Below are 24,756 nucleotides of genomic sequence, written 5' to 3' on the forward strand. Positions count from 1 at the left end.
TGAGAATGATGTCACAGCACCTAAATGAACAAAAGAAACTCTGATTGAAATCCTTATCCTTTTCACACCTCCCCCCTGCGCTCATAAGGTTTCTTTTGCAGCTCAATAACATTATTTTTAGTTTTCTGTGCATCACACGTACACACATACGGGAGGCAGACACTACGCGACTCCCTGCAGCTCCATCAAATAGGCTCCCTTGCTCCTTCTGACAACGTTGCCGTGGAAACGCCGCGTCATATACAGTACCTCTCTCCTCCCCTGCGCACACACCCACACCACACGCACCGACATGAGCGGTATTCCCACCGCCCCCCCCCCCCCCTCTCCTGCACGTTGAATAATCCATGTGGAGGCAGCTCAGCAGCAGAAAGCCGGTCGGGAGGAAACGCCATGTGGAAGTGAGGGATTCTCTGTGAGGACAATACTCCGGCGGACCCACAAACATGATCTGAGAATCACGGCGACACTGCTAATGGGATTACTGCGTGATGATCGTCAGGGATCCCACGCTGTATGCTGATGCCCGACAGCTAGTCACAAGAGGAATGTTCTGATTGTGATGACCATTTGTAACGGACTGGATCAAAGATTGGCTTTTGCTTTTCAATAACTTTGATCCTACTCCTTCCTTTTCTCTTGCACTTCCAGCCACCCCTGAAAGCAGCCTGCTAAAAGAGATGTATGCACTTTAATCCGACTCATTCCTTTTCTTCGCGAGGACAAGGGAACCACTCGTCTAACCTCTTCCTGCCACTCTCTTGCCAACGACTTCCTCCTCGCAGACTACGGCACATCTCTCTGACTTCTCCTGTCGCTGAAGCCATGTTCTGCTTCTGTTTCCAGAGTCCCTCTCTCAAGATGCAAGCCCTGGAGGCTGACTCGGGACCCCCGTCTTCCCCTATAGACCCCCAAGGTCAGGATTACCTCCCTGCTCAAACACAGCCTCTTTCTACTGAGGAGCAGAGCCTGGTTTTGACCCACAAGCTGCTTCTCCCCTCGCCGCCGTGCACACCGGCTCAGGACCGGGAAGACCCTCCACAGTCTGGTAAGTCAAAAGCAATGAAGTGCTGAGACACTGAACTGACAGTGGTAACGCTCAAGGTATTTTCAGCTCCCATTGTAGAGAACCAAACCCATATCCCTCTCACTGTATATAGTGCAACATACAGTATGTACATAATGTATCAGTGCTATTATTTATAGTGTCTGATTCATCATCTTTTCATTTAAAGCCTTGTCCTAGATGCTGTTACTCCTTTGGCTCACAGTGAATAAAGCCTTGTAAATCTTGACAGCGATCTTTGAGCTTCATCATATCTCAGAGCTGGGTGTGTCTTTATTTGATGAGTTGACTATATCAAGGTATGATGCTGTTACTGTTGCGTCAACGCACAGCCGCCCGTGACATGATGAATTTGTACATTTATTCAATAATGCATAATAATGTCTCTGTGCTGGCTAAACATTACAATTGAGTGTAGTTTTTATTACCATAGAGATTATAACAGATATGTGTGTTCACTGTTATTGTCAGAAAAACCAAAAAAGTGTATACCCCAGCAAAGATGTTGAAAAAACGGTGTTTGAAATACTTTTTTCTCATTCTTTATGTTTCTCTCTTTTACTCTCCATACCTTACGCCTTTTTGTTTGCTTCCTATCTCCTTCACCTACCATGTCTCTCCCTCCCTTACATCGATCTCCTTTGTCCCGTCGATTCTCCTATATTAAGTTATTATAAATTACATTTTTAAACTCAAATGAGAAATAGTCAAAGTTATTATAGACATTTATATGTTCTTCTTTCCTACAGGGCACTCCCCCTCCCCTGATTCCTCAGAGTTCAGTCCTGTCCTGTACACCAGCCTGCTCTCTGAGGGGTCTTCAGGAAACGACCCCCTGCCCATCCTCCCGGGCCCTAAAACCAGCCCGCTGCTCTCTCGCTTTGCGCTGAGCGACTGCCCCGTCCCCTCCCCACGCTGGCCCAACCTCAGCCACAGCCTGCGCTACAACCTGGACCCCGATACGGCCCCTTCCCCACCTTGCTCGCAGCACATACGCATGTGAGTCAACTGTTTCCTCCAAAATGTTATTTAGTAATAATGGCTCACAGACAGGAGAGTGGGACATTGTATTTCTTTGCTCTGCTTCTTCAATGCCTTTCATTTGAGATGAAAGGGTAACATGCATGTTGTGAGTTATGTTATCATGGAACTGAATGCGTCTTGCTGTCTTCAGGACTCGCAGCAGTGTCCACTCGGAGCCACGCGAGGGCTCTGTCTCCGTCTCAGCGCTCAACAGACACATTCACACTCTGAAGAAGAGGATCAGGCGCTTTGAGGAGTGCTTTGAACAGGAGAAGCACTATAAGGTGAGGGGAGGAACAGGAAATGCTTCGTCAGCGAGATTCTTCTGTGTCATCATCCGATTGGAGTTTATTTCCTCAGAGTGTGAGGCTCAGTGTTTTTTTCCTAAGCCAATAACGAGCTAGAGCCATGGGGAGGATATTGTTGTTGTTATTATTATTATTATTATTATTATTATTATTATTATTATTATGTGTGTATTACCGTGTGTAAATTAGTTATTTTAAGTTCTCAAATGATACTGTGGCTTCTTATAACAAACATTATTAAAGGGAGAATATTTCCCTCTGCTGGTACATTGTAAAATTGTAAAAAATGTAAATATTTTACACAAAGAGTCTTTATTAAAGGTGGGGTAGGTACGTTTGAGAAACCGGCTCGAGATACACTTTTTGTTATATTCCATGGAATGCTCTTAACATCCCGATAGCAATGAATATCTGAAGTGCTTTGACAAAAAATACATACAAAAATGTCATCTGTGGAAGCCGTAGTAAAAAGCCCGACCAATCATTTGAGCCGGCCCGGCTAAAGTAACTGGATGGCCTACCTGCCTGTCAGCCTTCCACCTGTGCACTAACTTATCTCGTGCCCTCATTGGTCATGTGCGCGTTCGTGTGTTGGAGGAGGGGCTCTGTAAGGAAGTGGCAGATTTTTTTCCGGTTGTGTATTTTCTAATTCTAGCGCACTTGAGCTGGTTCCTCCAAAATGACCTACCCCACCTTTCACTGGTTGCTGCTGCATGTTGGTGCTCAATTATAATTCGCCCAGACCAGGGGATAAAGTAGAGTAAAGAGTTCTTGGTAAGTGATGCAGGAGACCCTGTTCTGTCTCTGAGTTTGTATTTCTTTCTTCTTTTTCTTTTAGCCTGCCCACAACGACAAGACTGCTCATCCGGAGGTGGCCCGACTGATGAAGGAGCTCATCAAGAGTCGCAAGCAGCTTAAAGGTCAGTTTTCATAACCATAAAGACACACTCACACACATGAATTAATGATGAAGGACATTGATTCAGAGCCAGTAAAACAACATAATACATATTCCATTACATTCAAATATCTCAACACTTGTTTTTTGTATTTGGTCTCAAAATAAAAAAGGTTTGCATGCACTTGTTTCGCAATGTAATTTTGTAAGCTTATTTAAAAAAGTCAAATATGTCTGGTTGAGTACAAAGAAGTTTACAACATTTTAATGATGACTGTACTTGAATAAATGCACAAGATTGCTATCCACAACAGAATAATTTCACCATTTCAAAAATATGTCTACCAGACAACCAACGTCTCAAATTGTTTCTATTTTTTATTTCAAAATGTTCTGAACTCTCGTCCTCTTCCAGAGCTGAAGCTGAGACAATCAGAAGGGGGGGTGAAAGGTCAGGGAGACTTTAACCCGCCATCTGAAACACGCAGAACCAACTCAGACCAGAGGGAGGCAGCACCGACAGGCACTGAGCTGCAGCAGCTAAACAACAACAGCAACATCAAAGCTAACGTGGAGGAAACGGTCAATACTATATCCAACCGACTGAAGGAGAGACGCAGAGAGCTGGGCCTGCCCGACAGCGCCAAGGTTAGCAGAAACACTTTCAAACACATCAATTATAATATAGGTTTGGTGATCTCATGGTCAGTGTTTCTGACCATGCATACATGTATTTATCTGTGGCTGTTTTTGCAGGAGATGTCCCATTTCCAGATGGCTATGGAGAAGACCAGCCTGCAGAAGTGTTTGCTGCATTTTGAGGGTCTGCACGGACGGCCGGTGAGACTTCCCTTCATGCTTATGTCTTTTAATTAGCTGGCTCCACTTTGGTACTGTATCTCACTTCTTCTCATTGAATAATCGGTTTCTGTATCATTCTCCTCCAGAGCACCAGACAGGAGCGGACTCTGATGAAACCTTTCTACGACCGGTACCGTCTCCTGAAGCAGCTGCTGCTCTCTGCTGCTGCTGCCACAGTCATACCAACCATTGTGAGTATACAACGAATACTGAATACAAAAAAGAAAGAATGATGGAGTCTGATACACAACGGAAATAACCCAAACCCACTTTATGTCACTTATGTCTACTACGCTATTGAAGTGTATTTTAGTCCCTTCGGATAAAAGCATCAGCTAAATAAATGTTAATATATATATATATATAAATAAATCTGACCCTGGCACACAGAAGTGTCTCTCTGCTGCTCTCTAGTGGACACATGTGAGAACTGCACCAAACTGTTGTTAGACCTCGGTTTTAGTTAAAGACAATAAAGGCCAGATGGATACAGCTGAAATCTTGCAGTTTACGACTAAGTAGTATTCAATTAAATATTAAAAAGCTATTTCCGGACTAGCTCCCAAAACACTAAACAGAGTACGTTACAACGTGTGTTCACAACGACAGAATATTGATTCCTCTTTGTTCACGTAGGAGGAAGAGGAGGGCTCTGATGAAGATCATCCCAAACAGCGTAGCCCGAGGCTGCAGCCCCTCCGACTGAAGCCCCCCAGCTGTGTGTCTTCAGACGACTCGCTGCACCTTCCTTCTTTGGAAACGTCTGAAACGCCTCTCGTGTCTCCGCTGGAGGAGGTGAAGTGTTTCCAGCCACAGATCGTCACCATGGCAACACTACATGAAGCGTCCAGGTACTTGTGTGTGTCTTTAATACCATTTAAATAGGTTTAGGCATATATTGATTGATCTATATCCTATCTATCGTGACCAGGATAATCATCTTAGATTGTAATGTCGTCCCATGCCTTATTGCAGGATTTTTTAACAGGAAGTTTGTTTTCAAAGAAGAGCTTGCTTCTTGCTTGAAACCATGAGTTATCATCTTAACTTTAAATGCACAGATTTCTAGATGATCTAAAATAATGAAGACATTATTTTCTGCTCTCTCACAGACCAGAATTACTGGATCACCTCAGGACGGCTCGGTCAGAGAGACACCGACTTCACCGAGCGCTCCGAGAGTTTGAGGAGAACTTCCACACACAGACTGGCAGGTAAAGGACACACACACACACACACACACATACATACATACATACATACATACATACATACATACATACATACATACATACATACATACATACATACATACATACATACATACATACATACATTCATACATACACACCACACACTACTTGGCTTTTGAATTTTATTTTCTCTTTTAATAAACTTGAAACATTTGGTTTTCAACAATGCCTTGTGAAAAACAAAGAAAAACATCCACAAAAGAAATCCCATCTTATGGTACGACAGTGTAATGCACGCACGTTAATACCGCACAGAGAGCTCGGGAAAGAGACGGACGTTTGCTCTGTTAACGTCCTTTGTACTGTACATGTTAGTCCTCCAAAGTAAATACAGTAAGATTACAATACACACTGTACAAAGCTATCTGAGTAAGGCAACATAGGGACTATCAACCAGTTATGGAAGCTACTGCAGTTTGTTGGAAACTACTGAAGTTTTGCCTTGTGTTTGCATCTTTTTTTCTTTGTGTTTCGCTAACAGGTTCTGTCAGAAGGAGGACCGGGGGCCAATGGTGGAGGAGTACTGCCAGTATAAGAGCCTCAAAGCTAAGCTCCGCCTCCTGGAGGCCCTGCTCAGTAAACGGGACTCAACCAAGAGCAGCTGAGTGACTCACAGTGGGACTTTATCGGACTCAATCCTTTATGAAAATCAGGTTCTGAATCTTGTGGTTCTGGTCTTGTTTTATGTCATATTCTGTTGACGCACTTTACATGAGGGAATTGGTGACCAACTTAATGAAATGCAGCATGACTGCGTTTTTTTTTTTGTCCCAAAAGATCCTTTGTCATTATGACACATCTTAATATAAACCTGATGTAGCAAGTGTATTTAATGTAGCACTAATTTATGTCAGGGGTGACTGCTGTAACGACTTGGTGTTTGTTACATGCAAGTTATTTTATTCACGCACATTATGCCACTTTGTAACTTGCTTTCCTTCTTGCACAAACACTCCTTCAGGACAGCTTTGCCCAAAGCGGAAACTGCATTTTCTTAAAAAAAAGTGCTTTCTTGGCAAACAATGTGTAAGCTTAAATGCAATCAATGAGACAATCCTGTCGTGTTTGTACATGTCAGTTCTTCAATCCTACATTGTGCTATGATATGCATTGATATTTTTATAATTGTGACCATTGAATTGATGTTCACTTTGGAAAACATGTGAACGTTGGTGAAGCTTGGCATTGTAGTGCAACTTCTCTCTGCTGTCAGATTGGTGTTTACCCCCCCCCCCCCACTTTGCTTGTATGAAGTTCCCTCTAAATGCAGTTGTTGACAATGATCAGAGCCTTCGACATTGTGCACTTCTGGTTTATATAATTTTCTATATATGAATGTATCAATAAAAATAAATATTTTTTCACATTTATTCTGCTCAACACAGTTTATGGTTCTACTTTCTTTCTTTTCACAGACTACATTTAAATCAAAGCGGCTGTAGCAGAGCTGGTTGCTATGGTAGAGGTACTGACATGCTGCAGAGAGCTGCATCATGCTTTTTTCTCATTTTAGAGGCTGTTGCATTAGTTCCGTTAAAATTCCACAGCAGTTTCACGTCTGGGTTTTAATACCTTTGGTATAAAGAAAGATGACTATCGATGCTGCAGCCCTAGAAAATTGTGGTTCCAGTCTTTGCCACTAGTAGAAGGTAAAAAAGAATAGTCTGAAATGCTCTACTGAAGAATGAGAAGAAAACATTTCTGAATCAAAGAACAGTCAAAGGAAACGACTAAATGCTCGTCCACACAGACAGTGGACCCTCAGGATAACAATACAACAAGGCATTAACAAAATAAGATTATAAAGTAAACACAGCAAATGGAATAGGAGCAGACCGTTGTTAGTACAGTTAAAGGGTTTCAGTGTTGACTTGCAGGATGGATGAGCTGTGTTGGTGTCCCAGGTTTCTATGACTCAGGTATGCGTGGTATCTTAGCTTAGGTTTTCAACATTTAGGGTAACCCTTTTCAGATGAGGAGACGGCAGTGTAGGTGTCAGTGTGTACCTTCCTCTTTTTTTGTATCGTCCACTCTTTGGGATGATGTTCTTTTCAGAGTACAGAGCGGTGTCAGATATGCTGCATGTCTGGGAGCCTACTAAATCTGCTGCTTCATGCATGTGTTGGTCTGCTTGGTCAGTACATGTGGTCTTCCTGTGTGTTTCCAGGTCAGTCCTTCCTCCTCTACATCCTTAGCGTCCCACACTGATGTTGCAGGTCTTGCAGCTGGGGTCCTTCTTGGCGTTCACCGTGGACATGCTCATCAGCTGGTGCCCGTTGATCTCCGCCACCGAGCCTATCGCCAGGTCGACGGGCTCCGTGTAGATCACCTCCAGGATCACGTCCTGGGCGTGATGGAACACCAGACTCCCGTCTTCTTCCTGCTTGCAGGTGAGGAAACTGTTATTGGAGAGGTCCAGCGCAGGAAGCCTCCCCTTACAGAAGTCGTCCCCCGCGGAGCCCTTTGGCGCCAGGACCAGGATGACGAAGTGGTACGCCGTGTACATGCAGTAGAAGTCTCCAAAGTACAGGTTGGTGTCGAGGTTGAAGAGCGAGTCGGCCTTCACCTCGAAGCGCTGGCGGCCATAGGGGGAGTCCTGCGGGGGCTTGCCCGTGTTGAACTCTGTGTTGCAGCTGAAGAAAACCCCCTCCAGTTTGCCGCTGATGGGGGAGCCGTGGCTGCCGCTGTTGTCTTTCACCGCCTGCAGCATCATGTTCCCCTGATCCTCCCTGGAGGGTAGAGAAAAAGGAAATTGGTTGTGAACAAAAACATGTGAATGGTAAAGAGTAGAGATGTCCCGATCCGATCACGTGATCGGGGATCGGAGCCGATCACGTGATTTTCAAAAGATCGGATTCAGGAGAAAAAAATTGGGGATCGGGATTTTTTTTCTTTTTTTTTTAAATACTTTTTTTTAAATCTTGTATTCAATGTTACAAAACAAAAATGACCATGTTCAAGTCTTAAAGTCATCCTGAGGCCTTAGTTTTGGTTTCAAATGACACAACATCATGTATGTGTTGCTTCTTTGGGGCTTGTTTTCATAGACCTGGTTGCTTATTTCTCTCCAATCTGGCAACAGAGTGGGCAGGGCGCAGTGTCTAATTGTAGCAGTAAGCTAACGAGTACTGATAAGCTTTATTTTGATTTGATCCAATGCTGCACAACTGAACTGATCCAATGCTGCTGTGAAAAAAAGAAGCTATATCCATGTTGGATAGAATATCCAATTTAAATAAAACAAATAACCTTAAGGGACAACTTGAATGCTTTTTTTCTTTTTTTTCTCTTAATGCATTGCATAAAGATCGGATCGGGAAAAATCGGTATCGGCAAATTGTCAAAATCAAATGATCGGAATCGGATCGGGAGCAAAAAAAGGTGATCGGGACATCCCTAGTAAAGAGCAGCACATTGTTTTGATCTGAGCTGATTAAATGTGTCAGATGCAGCCGGAGGATCTGTAGTTTTAATATCTCTGGATCTGTAATGATCTTAGCCCAGTCTGTCAGATAGAAACAAAGTGACCAGAAGAAAGATGGCTGCCGTGTCTCTAGCTCCTTTCCAACTTTGCATTTTCTTCGTTATATTTCAGTGTTTGCTTACACTTCGGTGTGTTTTTTTATTTTAATACATATGTTGCATTGTTGGAGGAGCTCGGATCATAAGAATTTCATTGCCATTTCTACACTGTAGCTTATGTGCATAGGACAATAAAACCTATGAATTTGAAAAGTATGCTCAACTCAAAAACTGCCAGGAAACAAAAGCATCTTTCAGAAACAAACAACAAATAAACATTCAAGATTGATGAGGGCTTGTGTTGTAGCTGCATGTCTTCGAGTAAATCTGTGCGCCTATTATGAATTGTAATTACAGTGCTATCACTTCAGAGGCTGCAATTACATCCATAATTAATGCTTTGTTCAGGGTATTATGGAATTAGTCATCTCCCACCCCGGGTCACTGGAGCAGAAGCCTAATCAAGGGGTAGCGACAGTACTGCTGCCGCCCACATGGTGGCGCAGTTTACCAGACGCATGTTAAGTGCACTGATCAGAGGCAACAAAAGAGAGGGCTTTCCAGATGACGTCATGTTGTAAAGCCCCAGCAAACACGTCATACACAGGTCTCAGTGCAGCATGTCACAAAGAATATCATAGGATAGTATGTCATTGTGTAAATAGCATAAGAAAAACAAGTATTGACATATAGTATTTTAAAATAGTAATAGTATAGTATCTCATAACATTGAAATGTATAGTATATGATAACAAAACTAATAGTATAGTATGCCTTAAAAAGAAAATGAAAATACAATGTTACAAAAAAAGTCATCAAATTATAGTTTGTATCACATATTATATACAAAGAAAGTTACACCTTGTTAAAGTTAAACCACAAACCTGTACTTTTCAATGGCCTTAATTGTCACATTGTCTTTACACATTAGCCTAAAATAGTGTGGGGATCTGCTGTGTGCAGAGATACAGGTGATCTAAGCTGTAGTACTGAGTGCTAGGATGGATGCATTATAATGTTCTCATCATCAATCTTCTTTTATTACCATCACACAAGTCTTATCACACAGTATGTTCACACTAGATGCCCTGCAGCCTTAGCTTAAAGGTCATTTTAGCATCACATAACATCTCAAGTCTCTATAGGTCTATAAAGCCACCAGATGCTAAAGCTGTGAATTTCATGTGATGTTCAAGATGTTCAAGTTACTGGAAGCATATCAGAATAGGATATACAGTATCTATCGTCAAAAATAGCATAAAAATAGCAAGAATAAGTTGAAAGGCTAAGTGTTGTATAATAGTGTAAATTACCATAATGCAACAAACTAAAAGAGGAAGGAAAGGAAGGAGGGCTAGCCGCACATACAATGTGTTAACACCGTTTTCAGGATTTCTTTAATAACAGACTCTAAACTATATTGGAACTACAACATTATTTATGAAAATGCAAATACAGCGGCTTACTTGGCATGTTCGAAGTACTCTTTATTCTGGTTCCTGTAGAAGACAGACAGAGGCAGCATCCGGCCGGCGATGACCTCTGCTTTCACCAGCAGCTGGTTCAGGTGCACTGTGGAATAATCTGGAAAACAGACGCATCACAGATCAGAGTTAAACTGAATAAGCTGTCATCAGGAGGATTGGAAAACCAGTGCTAGTCGGAAATGAGTTGAAATGTAATTATTTAATTATAAGGAACAAGAGTGACTGTGTGCACCGGATAGGATGGAACATGAACTGCGCTTCTTCATCTTTATAGCTCGGAATGACTCAGCATGTTAGTCCTGTGGTGTCCTTATACGCTCCAGCATGAAAGAAGGATTGCCAAATGGGTGTGGATTTATTCCAAAGTATATAATAAGTTTCATTGTAATAAAGATTTTTTCCCCTGTTCTGATTTTCCAACAAGCACTTAAACACACCAACAAGAAAACGATCAAATTCCCCACTTTCATGAAACGCTACAGAACCTTGAACAAAATGATAGAAGGCTCTTCAGAGGATTACAAAGAGCAGATCGCTGAAAAGTATTCAGACATATTTTTAGACCTCCCTTTTTCTTTAGTCAAGCCTCGCATCACTATCCCTACTACCCAAGCTTCTAATGCTCCCAGGGCCGTCCCTGGCCAACATGAGGCCCCACGCAAAGTTATATGATGAGGCCCTCTGTTCCGCGAGCGTCGACGGGGGGGGGGCTAGTGGAGCAACCGTGCACGGTTGAGGCCCCCTCCAAGGTGAGGCCCCCTCCAAAGTGAGGCCCCACGCAGTCTGCATGATTGGCCTGGAGGGAGGGACGGTCCTGAATGCTCCTCATCCCTTTCGCAGCTACCCCGCCCCCCATACCATCATCTCCTCCCCCTTCTCCCCTCCCCCACCCAAAGCCGGCAGCCAGCGATGTTGAACTTGTTGACCTCTGCATCAGAAGATATACAGCACAGCTCCCCTCCATCCTTTAATCCTTCTTTTCCACTCGCCCTCCCCTTCCCTTCCTCCACCCCTCCATCCATCTTCCCCCCCACTCAGTAAAGATTAGCCTCCATTTAATATTCTCCCTCATATTGTGCCCTATCCTATTCTGCTCTGTACTTCAGCTCAAACAACATCAAAGGCTGCTCAGATGTCACACATGTTGAGAAGCGAGTATTCGTGGTACAGTAAGCTGCGCGTTACTCACCGCCGGTGCAGAACTCCACGATCTCGCTCCAATCGGAGATGGCGTAGTCCCCGTCGGTCTGTTTGGACGCGGTCTGGACGGCCACGGTGTATTCTGTGCGGGGGCTCAGGAACCAGTGGCCCCGCACCGTCATGGGCAGGGGGACGGCTTTGGCTACCAGCTTGGTGGGAACATCCTGGAGGGAGGAATGGAAAACAGGAGGAAACTCCAGTTATGGTTTCCTTAAAGGTCCCCTATCATACTGTTTTTCATTAATATATAGGTCTCAGTTATATACAACACATCTCTCTGAAGTGTTTGGCTCCAAATATCAAACAGATCATTGTAGCATCCCACAATCCCCTCTGTTTCAGGCCTGTTTCAAAAGTGCTGATTCTGTGTCTGTTACTTCAGATGAAAATAAGGAGCCCCTCCCCACGCCCCTCTGAGAGATATTTGGTTAAAAAGAACACAATGGTGCTCTAGGAGGAGATTCAGGTGATATAGGGGGTACCTTGGTTGGTGATTGGCTAATGGTTACACAAGACAACAAATCCTTATGACATCATAAAGTGGCCAAAATCTGATCAGCTCATTTTCAGACAGGTTTTTATAGAAATGGATCATGACAAAAAGAGAGAGAATCTTTTTTCCTGAAACTTTCAGAATCTCTTTCCACAGAGGGAACACATATTTCTGTATAAAAGACATGAAAAAGTGCATTTTGCATAATAGGACACATTTAAAGCCACAAGCAAGGATTACATGCCTTTGAACATGTTATGTAAGAGGCAGACTGCACTTTATACCTGGACTGTTTTCTTTATGTATGCACACTGTTCTGTGCTCTCCTCCTCACCCCCCTTAAGCATCGATGGGCCTTAGCAGCCTATTGATTGGACCGGTAGCCCCTGCCTAGCAACAGATTCAGCATATCGACCAACACTGCTGCTGCTCACCAAAATCAAAATACTAACATGGGGTTGCTCGCTACTAGGGAGAGGAGACACACAGGAAGTGGCTGCAGGAGGAGAGGAAGGAGGAAACAAGTGATGACTGACGGAGCACTGAAGGAGCTGCCGTCGCCCTGCTGGAGGAATTACTCTCCGACCGAAAGGTCAGCGTTAGTGATATTAGCCTATTAAAGCTCAGAGTCTTTGAACAGATCCACCTTCAAGGGAGTCTTTTTGCCTCAAGCAGGAAACTAAAGGTTATCTTTGGTTAAAACATGGAGAACATGTGTCTCACACTTCAGCGTCAAATCCATCGCTTAGGTTTCGATCATCAGGGTTCATCATTCTTCCAGATGTTTTAGCAATCACGTTATGATAATGCTGGAGAGTTCAAGTATGGAGGGGACAAATATCATGCACTGTAAGTCCGCCCAGACACAGCGATGTACGGTGCCAACAAAGTGGAGACATGGGGAATATCAGATTGAACGCTAAAACAGAATTATCTTTAGAATTGCATAATTTATAAATGTACATTACTCTATTTTCTTTAAAACTGTACTGTATGGTCTGTTGTTCTGTTCATATATTTGTAAAATGATCACATGAGAATCAAATGGGTTCATACTTACAATTTTACACAGCTGACAGTTTTAAGAAAGATTTTGCGTTTGGTTTCTAGTTGGTCTTTACTTTGCAGCAGGTTTTATTCAATGTTCTAGAAATAGGTTTTGCTTAAGAGGCCAGGTACCTGCTGAAAAAGAGATTTTAATTTCCAAGGAGACTTTTACTTTGTTCAATAAAGGAGAGAAAAAAAAGCTTTCCCAAATAAATATAATTATTTTCTTGAATTCTTTTGGCACGTCGCCTAGTTTGTGCTCTCAAGGCTGAGCATGAGTTTCTCACACATTGAATCACATAAACACAAAACCTTGAAATGTTTTTTTCCTTTTGATGACACATAGAAAATGTATTCATTGAGACAACAGGCCTTTTGTTTAGCCTTCTCTCGCTATCTTCTAAATTCAGTTTATTAGTGCTGATTCAAGCGTTACCTTGTGTTTGAACTTGTTAGAGTTTTTGTTCTCCTTCTTGTTCAGGTCGATGAAGTAGTGTGTGATGTGCTCCTTGCTGCTCGGCTCCATGTCCCAGCAGATCTTGAAGGAGTCGCAGGTGATGTTGCTGATCTTGATGTTCTGAGGAACAGGGAGCGCCTCCATGTTGCCATCCTGGGATTGACTTCCTGTGTAATCGGAAAAAACATTGAGTAAGTTTGGTATGATCAATGTCAAAAAGTATAACAATATATGCCAAACTACTAAAGCACTTTGCGATGGGATGACACAAACCACAAACAACCAATTAGACACAAAGGTTAAGTGGGTAGCCGGCCTCATGACTGCATCTTGCATGGCTGGTAATAAAATCTCTCCACAGACACAAAAATACCTTTTTTTGGGACCACGCCCATAATAACACTTGACAACTAACTACACGTGTGGAGTTTAATATCTGCATCTTAAACGGTTGCTATCACAGTCACACAATCTATCCAAAGTCAAGCAGCGTCACTATTACTACAAACTATATGTTTCATATTTACAGTAGGATTATTGTAAAAAAAACTCAAACGTCATTTTCTGGTCTGTCATTTTACAAATCCGTTTTGATTCCGGGATTGTAATAACTTCAGTTTTATGAGATATCTACGAGTGATCATAAATCAGATTTTTTATTATCTGAGAAACGCATTAAATCATTATACAGCTGGAAATGCTGCATCTCTGCACAGCTTTTATTCAGACCGTATAAATATGGTTTGTTTCTCTTCTCTGTCTTATGGTCCATAAACCCCACATACTACAGCCTTCCTCAGCACTGCCTGCATCGCTTACTGCCTTATATGTTGCCATGGAAACACATCAGCCCCTGAACACACACACACACACACACACACACACACACACACACACACACACACACACACACACACACACACACACACACACACACACACACACATCTGCTCCACAGAACATACGTAGCATTACATATTTCAAAAGCTGCTTATTTAATCTCCTTACTCTCCGAAGAGATGGATCCATTTATAATCAGCAGTACAAGTCCTCCTCTAGCACAATGCAGGTGATTCTGGAATAACAATATAATGCTCCTGAATGTCGTATCACTTCAGCCCTTCCTTTTGTATCTGGCCTAGTTGGCCTAAATAGAAAGGCCATTGTTTCCCATAAATAATATTGATAAATCTTAAGTTCAATTGAGTTTCATTAATCTCATTCCTGTACAAGTATCTTAACTCGTAGAAGAGGCTTACAACCCAAAGTGCACACTGAGGCCAATGGAAATGTCAAAACAGGGTTGAATGAGAGCTTTGTAGAATTAGGATGAATATAGGCTTTGCATCACACGCTGGTACGCCCACTTGGCAGAGCAACAATGCATTTTCTGTGCACCCTCTGGGGTCCAAACACGAGAGTGAGTAAAATACAAGAATTTGGGAGTAACGCATACAAACGACTGGACTCTTCAGAGAGAAACAATGGCAGAAGAAGCAGCGGAGCATGGAACATCCATCTCCGCTCATCAGCTGCGAGAGGGCGGTATAAAAGAGTTATCCCATAATTGGACTGTGAGGACTCTCCTGTCTCGCCTCCACACAACACTCCAACAGTGAACCGTTTGTAGGTTGATTCATTTTAGGAAACTAGAAGTTAACTCCTACGCCCAATGTAACGCCAAACCTCGCTTTTTTATCCTAGCTTTCTTACAAGACATCACTTATGACTCTCTTAAAATCACATCCATAAAAGACCAATGCATGCTCTTCACCACCAGACCGGACCCCCCGCTTACTTTAATCCCTAGGTCCTATCATACTAGCTGATTACCAAAGATAATCATCTTTAACCTAGAAAGAAAGACCTCCTATTGTTAAGTGCTTAAATCATACAGTGGGAGAAACTTCTGTGTAGCAATTCAGTGGGAGTCACCGACTCAGGAAGGAGACACGGGGAGAGCTGGAGCTTTAATGTCAAACACTGATGGTTTATTTAGGAGCTTCGGCCGGAGACTTCACAAAACAAATCTGGAGTCAGAGGTTCTGACTGCACGGTAGAGTTGCCACGTCAATTCTGAAGAGCCTCTCTGTCGCTTGACCTTTTAACTGCATGGTTCACAGAGAGTACCGTAATCAACATATTTGAGGAGATGTGTTCAGCTGGGAACACTGAATTACTTGCGTCTGACACTTATGGCCTCGAAGATTTCACACCTTGGAGTCCACAAGCACCAAGAAGGAAGCGTTCCAGCGTTCCCACAACAATAAACCATTTGTGACCGAGAGTTGCCCGGTCATAAACTGGTAACAACAACATATAGCTGAAGCAGCCCATTTCCTTAAGGGAGATAACAGACGTGAGGGTTGGTCATAAACGTCAAAGGGCTAAAGGTGGTATCTAGGAGAATTATTCCCTAACACATACCATGTATATTTATTGTGCACTTTTACATCTAGATCGTAAAGGTGACTTTTCAGTGATGACAAATATTTGGGATTGTTTTTTGATTATATCTTTATACCCTATCTCACCCTATCTCGGAATGTATTATCTGGACTTCGTGCATATAGTGTAAATGACATTTTAGTGGCATTTAGGGGTTTCCTAAATATGTGGAATACTTAAAAAGGCCAGCAATTACATCCTAAGCCTAACTGCACCATGATTGTCTTACAGACTTAATGCAGGCCCTCCTACACCTCTATGCTTTGCGTTTCGAACAGATCAAATCCTGCCGGTCCGCATTTAAAGCCCATCTCATTATACTTAAAGCCCACTGAGCTGATAAGTGTGGCTCAGACTGAAAGGTTCAATGCAGCCCCGACGGAGCAGACCTCGCTCAGAAAATGCTTCGGCACGGAGCAGATAGTGATGTCAGCACTGTAACAGCCCACCTGAGACTTTCTGTTGCTGACCTATCACAAAAACAAGAAACAGACTTGGCTTGCCTTCATTCTCCGACACCTGCTTGAAGAGAAGAGGAAACATACTCTTAAGAAGTAAACTATAGCCTTGGATTTCTTGAAGTGAAGTTTTCATTTAAAAATGTGTTATGACAAGCATATGCAGTCTCCGCGGGCCCTTTTCTTGCTCCCCCGGCTTCCTTTATTTTTTGTTTGCCCTTTGATTGTCTGTTTGTTTTGTTTGTCCACCATGTACAGCGATCTTGGGTCCCTTGAACACGCTATATAAATATAAGTTATTATTATTATTATTAAAAAAGAAAAAAAAGAGTAATAGACAAGTGTATTACAAATGTGGACATTACCGCAATTCTTATGGGACGTTTTATCCCAAGATGTCACATTAATGTTTTTATGCTGGAGAATAAGATAACCTTTTGTGTCTATTCATCCCAAGCATCCATCATTAGATAAAACATCCTAGGTTTAAAAACATAAACACCATAGAGGAAAAACCTGTTATCTCTGTTGCTGTGTTGCAAATGAAGCATAGTAACTTCCTTGTTGTTAAATGTTAATGTCAACACTGATGTGTCCCATGAAAACCCTGAAAGGAGACCCCATGCAGGTCTTTGTCCTCCCAGCTCCCTGTGACAGCACTGGGCTGATTTAGCGCCTGTTCACTCTCCTAATCAACCTGCAAATGGAGGCATCACCCAGACACAGTGGAGCATTACACATGCAGCCAGATATGTTGCTTACATAATACTCTAACGGCTACGCGGTCAAGCTAAAAGTGATGTTATCGGGGAAAACAAGTTCACTGAGCACAAATCTAAAAAATGCACGAGGTAGAGGGAAACATGCAACTATTAACTGTTAACAATCCAATATAAAACACAAGTGGCATGAACAGAGAATACAAACTAACATTTTACAACTGGCTGGCTCTTTTGGTGAATCTGAATAGACTCATGAGTTACTGTGCGTTGCCTGCAGGTAAATAAAGGGCCTTTGCATGCGCTCCGACTTCTCAGGGACTCTGAGAGCTCAGGATGAAAGATGGAGGAGTAAGAGAAAAGCAAGATGAAGGTCAGGCGGTAAGGGAGCCAGGCAAACCTTTTACAATCTCACACGGGAGGTCTAAACCCTCATTATGCACCTCAGCTTGAACTAGGGGTGCAACTTTAGCTGATATTAATTTTGCTGAGTCATGAGTCTATCTCGAAAGCCATTACACCGTAATTAATGTGTCGTATTATTTACAGCACAGTATTAAAATGCTGTGCATGAGACAGAGGCGGTGGGGGATTTTGCCTCATCGTCATCATAGAGCAAAATGAGTGTGAGTTTTGTGAGGCCTTACTTAGAAGTGCAGATTACTCATGCTGTGCAAACATGGACAGGGGGTTCAAGATGATGACAGAGCAGCGTCATGCATGCTTGAGCACCAATACGAAGGACATAGAAATATCTTCCCGATCGCAAAACTATCTCATCATAAAGAATGGATGGAAAGACGCTCTGCTAAGATCTATCAAATGAACCTTATAGGGTAATGGCCTGTTGTTCTGCATGCAGTGAAATGCCAGTGTGGAATAGCAATAGATGCAAGAGAATCGATACAAATCCTGTTAACATGCATACGTAGGGCGATCCTAATGGCTCTTTGTGGTAGGATTTTTTCCAGTCAAACCCGACTTGATTACTCTGTTTACCAGTGAGAGGAGAGGGAATTGATTTCACTTCAGGCCGCCTGCATCATGTACTCTGACTGTGGTGGCTGATGATGGAAGGTGACCACTGAGTGAGTCTATGGTGCGCCGTCTGAAGGTCGACACTTCTTCATTTCAGTCAAGGTTAATGTTGAAAAATGAATCTGCAGAGTATTGTTGGCAGATGACACAATGCTCTGTTTATCAGACTTAAGCCTTGCACACACCAATACAACCTATTTAAGACACTTAAATAACACAACCTATACAGATCAAATGAACTTTTAGTTAAACAATCGACCCATCAATATTCATACAAATTAATCAACACAGGTGACCTTCAGGAAGTACCGATCAGTTTTTCGAAACTCGTCCATGACCAGAATCATCACTTCTCATTTGCATGTTTAATCCTTCGACTGCAGATTTTGATGCTCAGACTTCTCTGCAATCCCTCTTAAGAATGTTCAGAAGTACGAAATGAAGCAAAGTCAATTGCAAGAAAATATGTTACGCTGCCAAAGGGTGGCTGCATGAATTATGTACCTGTAACTCTTGCCAGAACAGTCATGGTACACAACAGCTCCTACTGAATACTCGCCAAGCTGAAATACTCATACGATGCAGAACATCGTTAGTCAGGCCTGCTGTTGTATCATGATGCACCATATTGGTTAAGCGCTGCAGAAGTGAACCATTCTGTACAATACTCGGGTCTACAGCCATGCAGCTCTGTGAGACCGTGCTCAGACATAGTGATACTTTAAGCTAACATCAGCATGCTAACATGGTATTTCACTTCTTAGTTTTGCATGAGAGCATAATAGTGTATGATAACTGGTAGCAAAGCAAAGCTAATGGTAACATCATTAGGTAATAGAAATAGATGAAAAGTAAATGGATCCACAAAGTTGAACATGGATGTATGTACAAAAGGTAAAAGCGACCCATCCTAATACAGCTAGGATATTTCATAAACCTCTCTGCAACAATGTCTACCTCTTGGTGGTGCTGAGGAAACGACAGGAGATTACCAACATCAGTAGCCTTTATCCTTTGAGTCTATGTATTTCTATAAAAAATCTCAAAGCAATCCACTTAATGCCTGTGGTATTTCAGTCTGAGACATTTCAGTAGTAGACTGACCAACAGACAAAAAATGCCATCCACAGATCCGCATGGCTGATATCAGAGACGCAGCACACTTCCCGACAATAGTTTAGCCCACTGCCTGTGTAATCTTGCAAAATCTCTTGTCACAGGGCTGAAAAGTAAATGTCTTTGTTCAAGTGATGCGGCACTGCATTCGAAGAAACAATGCCACTGTCAAGTAGTAATCGACAGCACTGAGGGGGCTTTTCTTCAACTTGACAGTCACTGGTTGAGCTGAGGTAACATTGATTGTTTACCATCTATCTGTCCATGTGTCTGTCTGGCTAACATGGGAACACACTGCCAGACTGAGGGGGGGGGGGTCGCAGCAACAGCAGCAGTGTCTCAGGCAGAGAGAGTTCCGACAGTGCAGACACAGTACTTGGTTGCACAAATGGTAGCCATCCGTCATGACAACTTAATTATGTCATCGTCCGCGGCACAAAGGCCATGCAAGCCATGTAGTGAGTATTTCATTACCCCCTGTAACTACGCATTTACAGTGGATATCAAATCAAAATGGAGGTATGAGTCAGCCTTGCAAAGGTTGGTGGCAATATTTAAACCAGTAAAACATCATGGAGGCACTTCTGTGTGTCCCCAGGCGTCGGCCCACCAGCAACAGTGTCTGTAAATGTCCCACTACTCATCACTCTAAGCAAAACATTCCCTACCCTACACTTATTCATGTCACACCCCCGGCACTAGCATTAAGGCTGTAACACCCCCTCTAACGCAGGGCACACAGAGGAACAACTTGTATCCCTCTATTTCTTTGGACCATTGAAACGCTCACACAGTCCTCAGTGTGTATGTGTTTGTGTGTGTGCCTTTGTGTGTGTGAGAGAGCTTTTTCCCACAGAGATAGTAGTTCTTCTGAAGCTCTTTGCATCCCATTTGCTAGGTCAGCAAAGCAAAGCCTCAATTAAATATTAATGGATTTCGGAGCTAAATTTAGAAAGATGTGGATCCGAAATGAATACTGTCCTTGGGAAACTTAGGTATTGACCAAGTGGTTCCAAGAAAGCTAAAAGTGGAATATGCAGTTATCAATATAGGGTGTGGTAGGGAATTGTTAACTGCTATTACTGGAAGTCGTTTAATGTCAGAAACGGCCACATCAACATTGAGTGGTTTGTCAAAATGAAAGGAACACTACTCTTAATATCACTACACAGCACTTCACTTACTGAATAAAGGGGATCTAGTGCATTGCAAGGTGCGTATCCTTCAAAAATAATTTATCTTGCCTCGTCATAAAGCTCAAGTATGTTGTCCACAGTTATGAGTGGGAAAATTATAATGGCTCTAGCATTGAATTTTGTAATGACATTATGCCTACTAAAACTGCACAAATGATAATATGTTTCAAGCACACCATCTACGGTACATGAATGATCTGAACCAACAATTCTAGAAAGTACTCTGTTATACCACAAACACCAATTGTCCTGCAGAATCTGCACAGAAGGTGGACAATGTGGCTGTGTTGCTCCATCAACAGAGCATGTGGGTGTCTCAAGGACACAGAGACACTATTTACACTGGGTAACCATTTGATAAATAGGAAAGTGGCAGAGCAAAAACCAGACAACCTGCAGCACAACCCTGTCGGAATATCCCTTAGAAAAGTCCAGCCCCATACCATTATTAAAATTACAGCTTCAGAATTAAGCCAGCAAAGCACTAAGAGGATATAAACGGTGTGCTGCTGTATTACATTATGAGGTGCAGCCCTGGCAGATGAGAAAATGAGGCGGTGTGATCCAATGACTGCACTGTGGTTGGATGCTGGGGGTCTTTTGCCAGCTTAATGAAGACACCCCATTGATTCCACCAGTGCACAACTGGCCAATCCATCAACAGATAAGAACCAAATAGGGAAGCAAAAAAAAATCCCAATCAACTCCATTCAGCTGTGACAAGGTGTGATCTCATTAAATTTGACTTAATCTACAATCTTAATTAAAGAGGGGTCTCTGACGATGGATCAGATGGGGAATCAGTTGTGTGTAATTGCACTGATGGGTGTGTGGATCTGCACCGCCTGTGCACACGTGGGTGCAGCCATGTTCAGCTCTCATTCTCTCCTGATGATGACTTGCTTTTTTCCCTCCCCACCATTAACTTCCACCAGGATTCAGCCTGCTCAAACTGCTCATCTGTTATAACATTATAAAAATAGCTTATATTTTCCTTCAAATCAGTGAAAAATTTTAATCAACTCTTTGTTTGATGCTTTTTATCCCAAAAACTTTCAAATTCATGAAGTCAACCACAGACTATCCAGCATGGATGCAGCTGGATGATAAATGATAAATGCATAAACGCAGAGACAGTTTCTCGTAAATTGGGGATGAAATATAAGACCAAAAACGTATTTTCAATCATAAAATAAGCAGGATGTCATGTGCAGATCATTGATTATGGCAACTCCCTGAGATAAAGACAAGAAGCAGCCGTTATAGGCGGGGTGGCTGCCGATCTCTGTCCATGCCAGTGGTGCTGAAATAATATTGCATGTTTAGTTTTGAGCGAACTCCCCGGTCAACCGAACAAACCTGGTTGCCACTGTAAAGACACTCAGCTATTCCACACACGCACCATCGCTCCAAGCAGAACCAGCGGAGCGACCGGCCCCATGCTCCCTTTAAACACACAATAAGGCAACATGCAGCTAAAACCAATGAGCAAGCAGACTGCATGCATGCAACGTCTGCAAATGTAAAATATAGGCTAATGCACTGATATTATTTGCAAACACCCAAGTGAAAAGCCCTCTCCTTACCATCTCTCTCGCATAACTGTAATGCGCTCATATCCTTGATCACCCCCGCGCAGGGACTTAATGGACTGGTGATGTTGTGCGCCAAACCTGGTACCTCCATCTCTGCAGCCTGGGTGATGCTGGGATTAACGCTGGTTTAATATCGTCCACGGGACTTGCACAGCTGCAGTCAACGCTCGTCGAGGAAGGAGAAAAGAAAGAGAGACCGGTTCTCGTCGCTCTCTGCTCTCCTCTCGTCTCCTGGGTGGTGCGGCTAGTGGCGCGTCAGCGGAATCGTCACGGGCGCGATCAGCACAAGCTTCCAGTTCGGGTTTGCAACGTTGGCATAGAAGCTCCTTCAGAGATGCGTTTAAATGTACGAAGCACTAAGATATCAGCCTGTGCATTTATCTTGTTTAAAACCCACAGCATGTATGCAGGGAATCTGTGCCCTGGGAGCCACAAGTGTGCCCTGCGTGTCACTCCGCCGCGGGACAGTTAAACATGAATACTTCACAGGATTAGCGCAGAGACCTTCCGCACATTCAACAGCTTCTTATGTAACCAGATTAACTCAGTGTTCCCCCTCCAGTTTGATCTAAAACCTTCCCGTTCCTTCCTATTTCACGTCATCCCAACAAGGGTCTCTCACGTGTCCTTATTTGGTGAAGTGTAGCCCTATCGCATGAGCGCAGGTGCAAATGGTCCACACCATAATGAGCTGGGGGACTCAGACATATTGCGCGACATAATGAATGAACGAGCCGCCTCAACAATGGCTTTCCATCAAATAAACGACCCCTCTTCAATTTAATCAGCATCATAAAATGCAGGACCCCGTGAGTTCATAGCCAGAAACCATGCTTAATTGGCTGTGTGGGGTGTGTTTGTTTATAATTATCTCCCCTACTACACCCTTTTTATCAGCGGCTCACAGGAACAGGATTGCCAAGGCATAAAAGGTCAAGTGCACACTGTGGCTAAAACACACTGCAGACGCCATTGGGCAATGAATGACAAAGTAATTTCTGATAATCATAGATTCATGTTTCTTACACTTTCTACAGCGGTGTTGTTTCTCCAAAGGGGAGCATCAAAAGGAGCCAACGTCACTTTCTGTTTGTCAGTCTCAGTGTTACGCAAGATGCCCCAAAGAGACTTGAGTCTTTATCTATTTAGCAGACCACGAATTCTGTAGCTGCGCCCATGGGACCCCTGAGTCATGCTGTTTGAAACTGCTGCACTGTAGGCTAAACTGCAATCATAGGAGGGAAGTCACCCTAACTCAGCGCCCTGTGAGGCACACTGACACAGCATTATCATCACCTCTGAAGTTACACAGAGAGAGACAGAGGATTACACAATAGCAAAGAGCAATGTGAGCATTTTAATATTCATTTTTAGAGACAGAAAACTGGTTGCCGAGTTTCTTCATGAGGATTTAAAAGCAGGCATGGGAATTAAAATCCTAGTAAGCTCATAATCGCTGTGGCATTCAGACTCAGCTGGAAACATACAGTAAAGGACGCACCAATGAATTGCATGCATTTATTCCAGTTCAGATTTCGTGAGGGCAACGCTGCATCAAATTCCCTGCCTGAGAAATACACCTCATTAAAAGCCAAGGTCAGCATGCAGATCAATCCCTAAAAACACAGAAGCATCTGTGTCTGAGGAGAAGATGCTGCTCGATACAGTATCAGCAGTTTGAAACCAGTTATTTGTGTAGGAAAGTTATATATAGCATTTTGCTTTTACAAGTTGATAAATGCATCTGTCCAACTGCCCCCCTGCTGTCTAAGATGGCTTGATTACTAAAGAGCTTTGCAGTGATATCCACAGATGAACACAGCATCTGTTTAAATGACTGGATCCACTATGTAATTGCATTAACCAGTGAGTAAGCTCATTAAAGGTCCACGGGCACTCTTAAAAAACATAAACAAAAATAACTAGAGCTCAGCAAATGGTACTCCAAATTATTTTAAAAAAAGCTCATCATTATGTACAGCATCATCCGTCTCTTTTTTCGCCCCGTCTTCCCTCCCTTTCCTCATTTCCCCGCTCTGCCTGCTGCGCGTATCTGGTACTGGCTAGGAGGAGGAGGAGGAGGATGAGGATGAGGAGGATGAGGCCGACCGATTCTGGAGCGTTCTTACTATCCATCCTCCTCTTTGCCATCCCTCCCTCCACCCACCCGTATCCCCTCCAGCAGTCATCATGCGTTAGTGTTTCCAGAGCTGCAGGAGGACGAGGGAGAGTGACTGTGTCCCACGTAACACACACCCAGTACATCCCCTCCCCCTTCTTCATCTTCACCTCCATCCTTCCTTTCCAATGCTATTACCTCTTTTACACTTCACAATCTCGCCCCTTATCCCCTTTCCGTTCCGTCACTTTTCCTACATTCTCTCTGCTGTTAAATCCATGAGGTGCATATTACTCAGGGTGCATTTGTGCTTGTGTACACTGGATGTCATGGTGTGCCCCGTATTGGCAGTCCACTCAGATTTGTTCACTCCGCTGTGCTTAGAAGCCACGTGGACACACACTGACAGATGGGGTAATAGCAGGAAGAGAGGTGTAGTGAGGGACTTAGAA

General features: G+C 43.1%; 2 protein-coding genes across 3 annotated transcripts in view; one reads left to right on the plus strand and one right to left on the minus strand.

Annotated features, from left to right (window-relative positions):
• The window catches only part of LOC307044923 (protein FAM13A-like), a 20,476-nt gene extending 13,697 nt beyond the window's left edge, over positions 1–6,779 (plus strand). For both annotated transcript variants that reach the window (XM_079690369.1, XM_079690370.1), the window contains exons 11-20: positions 847–1,048; positions 1,816–2,065; positions 2,241–2,373; positions 3,236–3,317; positions 3,711–3,943; positions 4,052–4,135; positions 4,243–4,347; positions 4,793–5,007; positions 5,269–5,370; positions 5,891–6,779. In XM_079690369.1, coding sequence (XP_079546495.1) covers positions 847–1,048; positions 1,816–2,065; positions 2,241–2,373; positions 3,236–3,317; positions 3,711–3,943; positions 4,052–4,135; positions 4,243–4,347; positions 4,793–5,007; positions 5,269–5,370; positions 5,891–6,014 — 1,530 coding nt within the window. In that variant the 3' untranslated portion in view covers positions 6,015–6,779. The remainder of the gene's footprint in view (positions 1–846; positions 1,049–1,815; positions 2,066–2,240; positions 2,374–3,235; positions 3,318–3,710; positions 3,944–4,051; positions 4,136–4,242; positions 4,348–4,792; positions 5,008–5,268; positions 5,371–5,890) is intronic.
• phyhiplb (phytanoyl-CoA 2-hydroxylase interacting protein-like b) lies at positions 5,518–22,804 on the minus strand. The gene is made up of 5 exons (XM_079690375.1): positions 22,177–22,804; positions 13,595–13,782; positions 11,608–11,782; positions 10,398–10,515; positions 5,518–8,138 (listed from the first exon to the last, which is right to left on the minus strand). The coding sequence occupies exons 1-5, from the start codon at positions 22,274–22,276 to the stop codon at positions 7,601–7,603; spliced, it is 1,119 nt and encodes a 372-aa protein (XP_079546501.1). The 5' UTR covers positions 22,277–22,804; the 3' UTR covers positions 5,518–7,600.
• Positions 22,805–24,756: the final 1,952 nt, after the last annotated feature.

This window comes from Notothenia rossii, assembly GCF_949606895.1.
Source record: "Notothenia rossii genome assembly, chromosome: 6".
Lineage (NCBI taxonomy): Eukaryota > Metazoa > Chordata > Actinopteri > Perciformes > Nototheniidae > Notothenia > Notothenia rossii.

Excerpts from the sequence above, each read along its gene's own strand:
- phyhiplb (XM_079690375.1), bottom strand. The coding sequence starts at position 22,276 with ATGGAGGTACCAGGTTTGGCGCACAACATCACCAGTCCATTAAGTCCC. Across the intron at positions 13,783-22,176 it reads ACAGTTATGCGAGAGAGATG|GAAGTCAATCCCAGGATGGC; the intron begins GTAAGGAGAGGG and ends CCGATTACACAG. Across the intron at positions 11,783-13,594 it reads CTAACAAGTTCAAACACAAG|GATGTTCCCACCAAGCTGGT; the intron begins GTAACGCTTGAA and ends TCCTCCCTCCAG.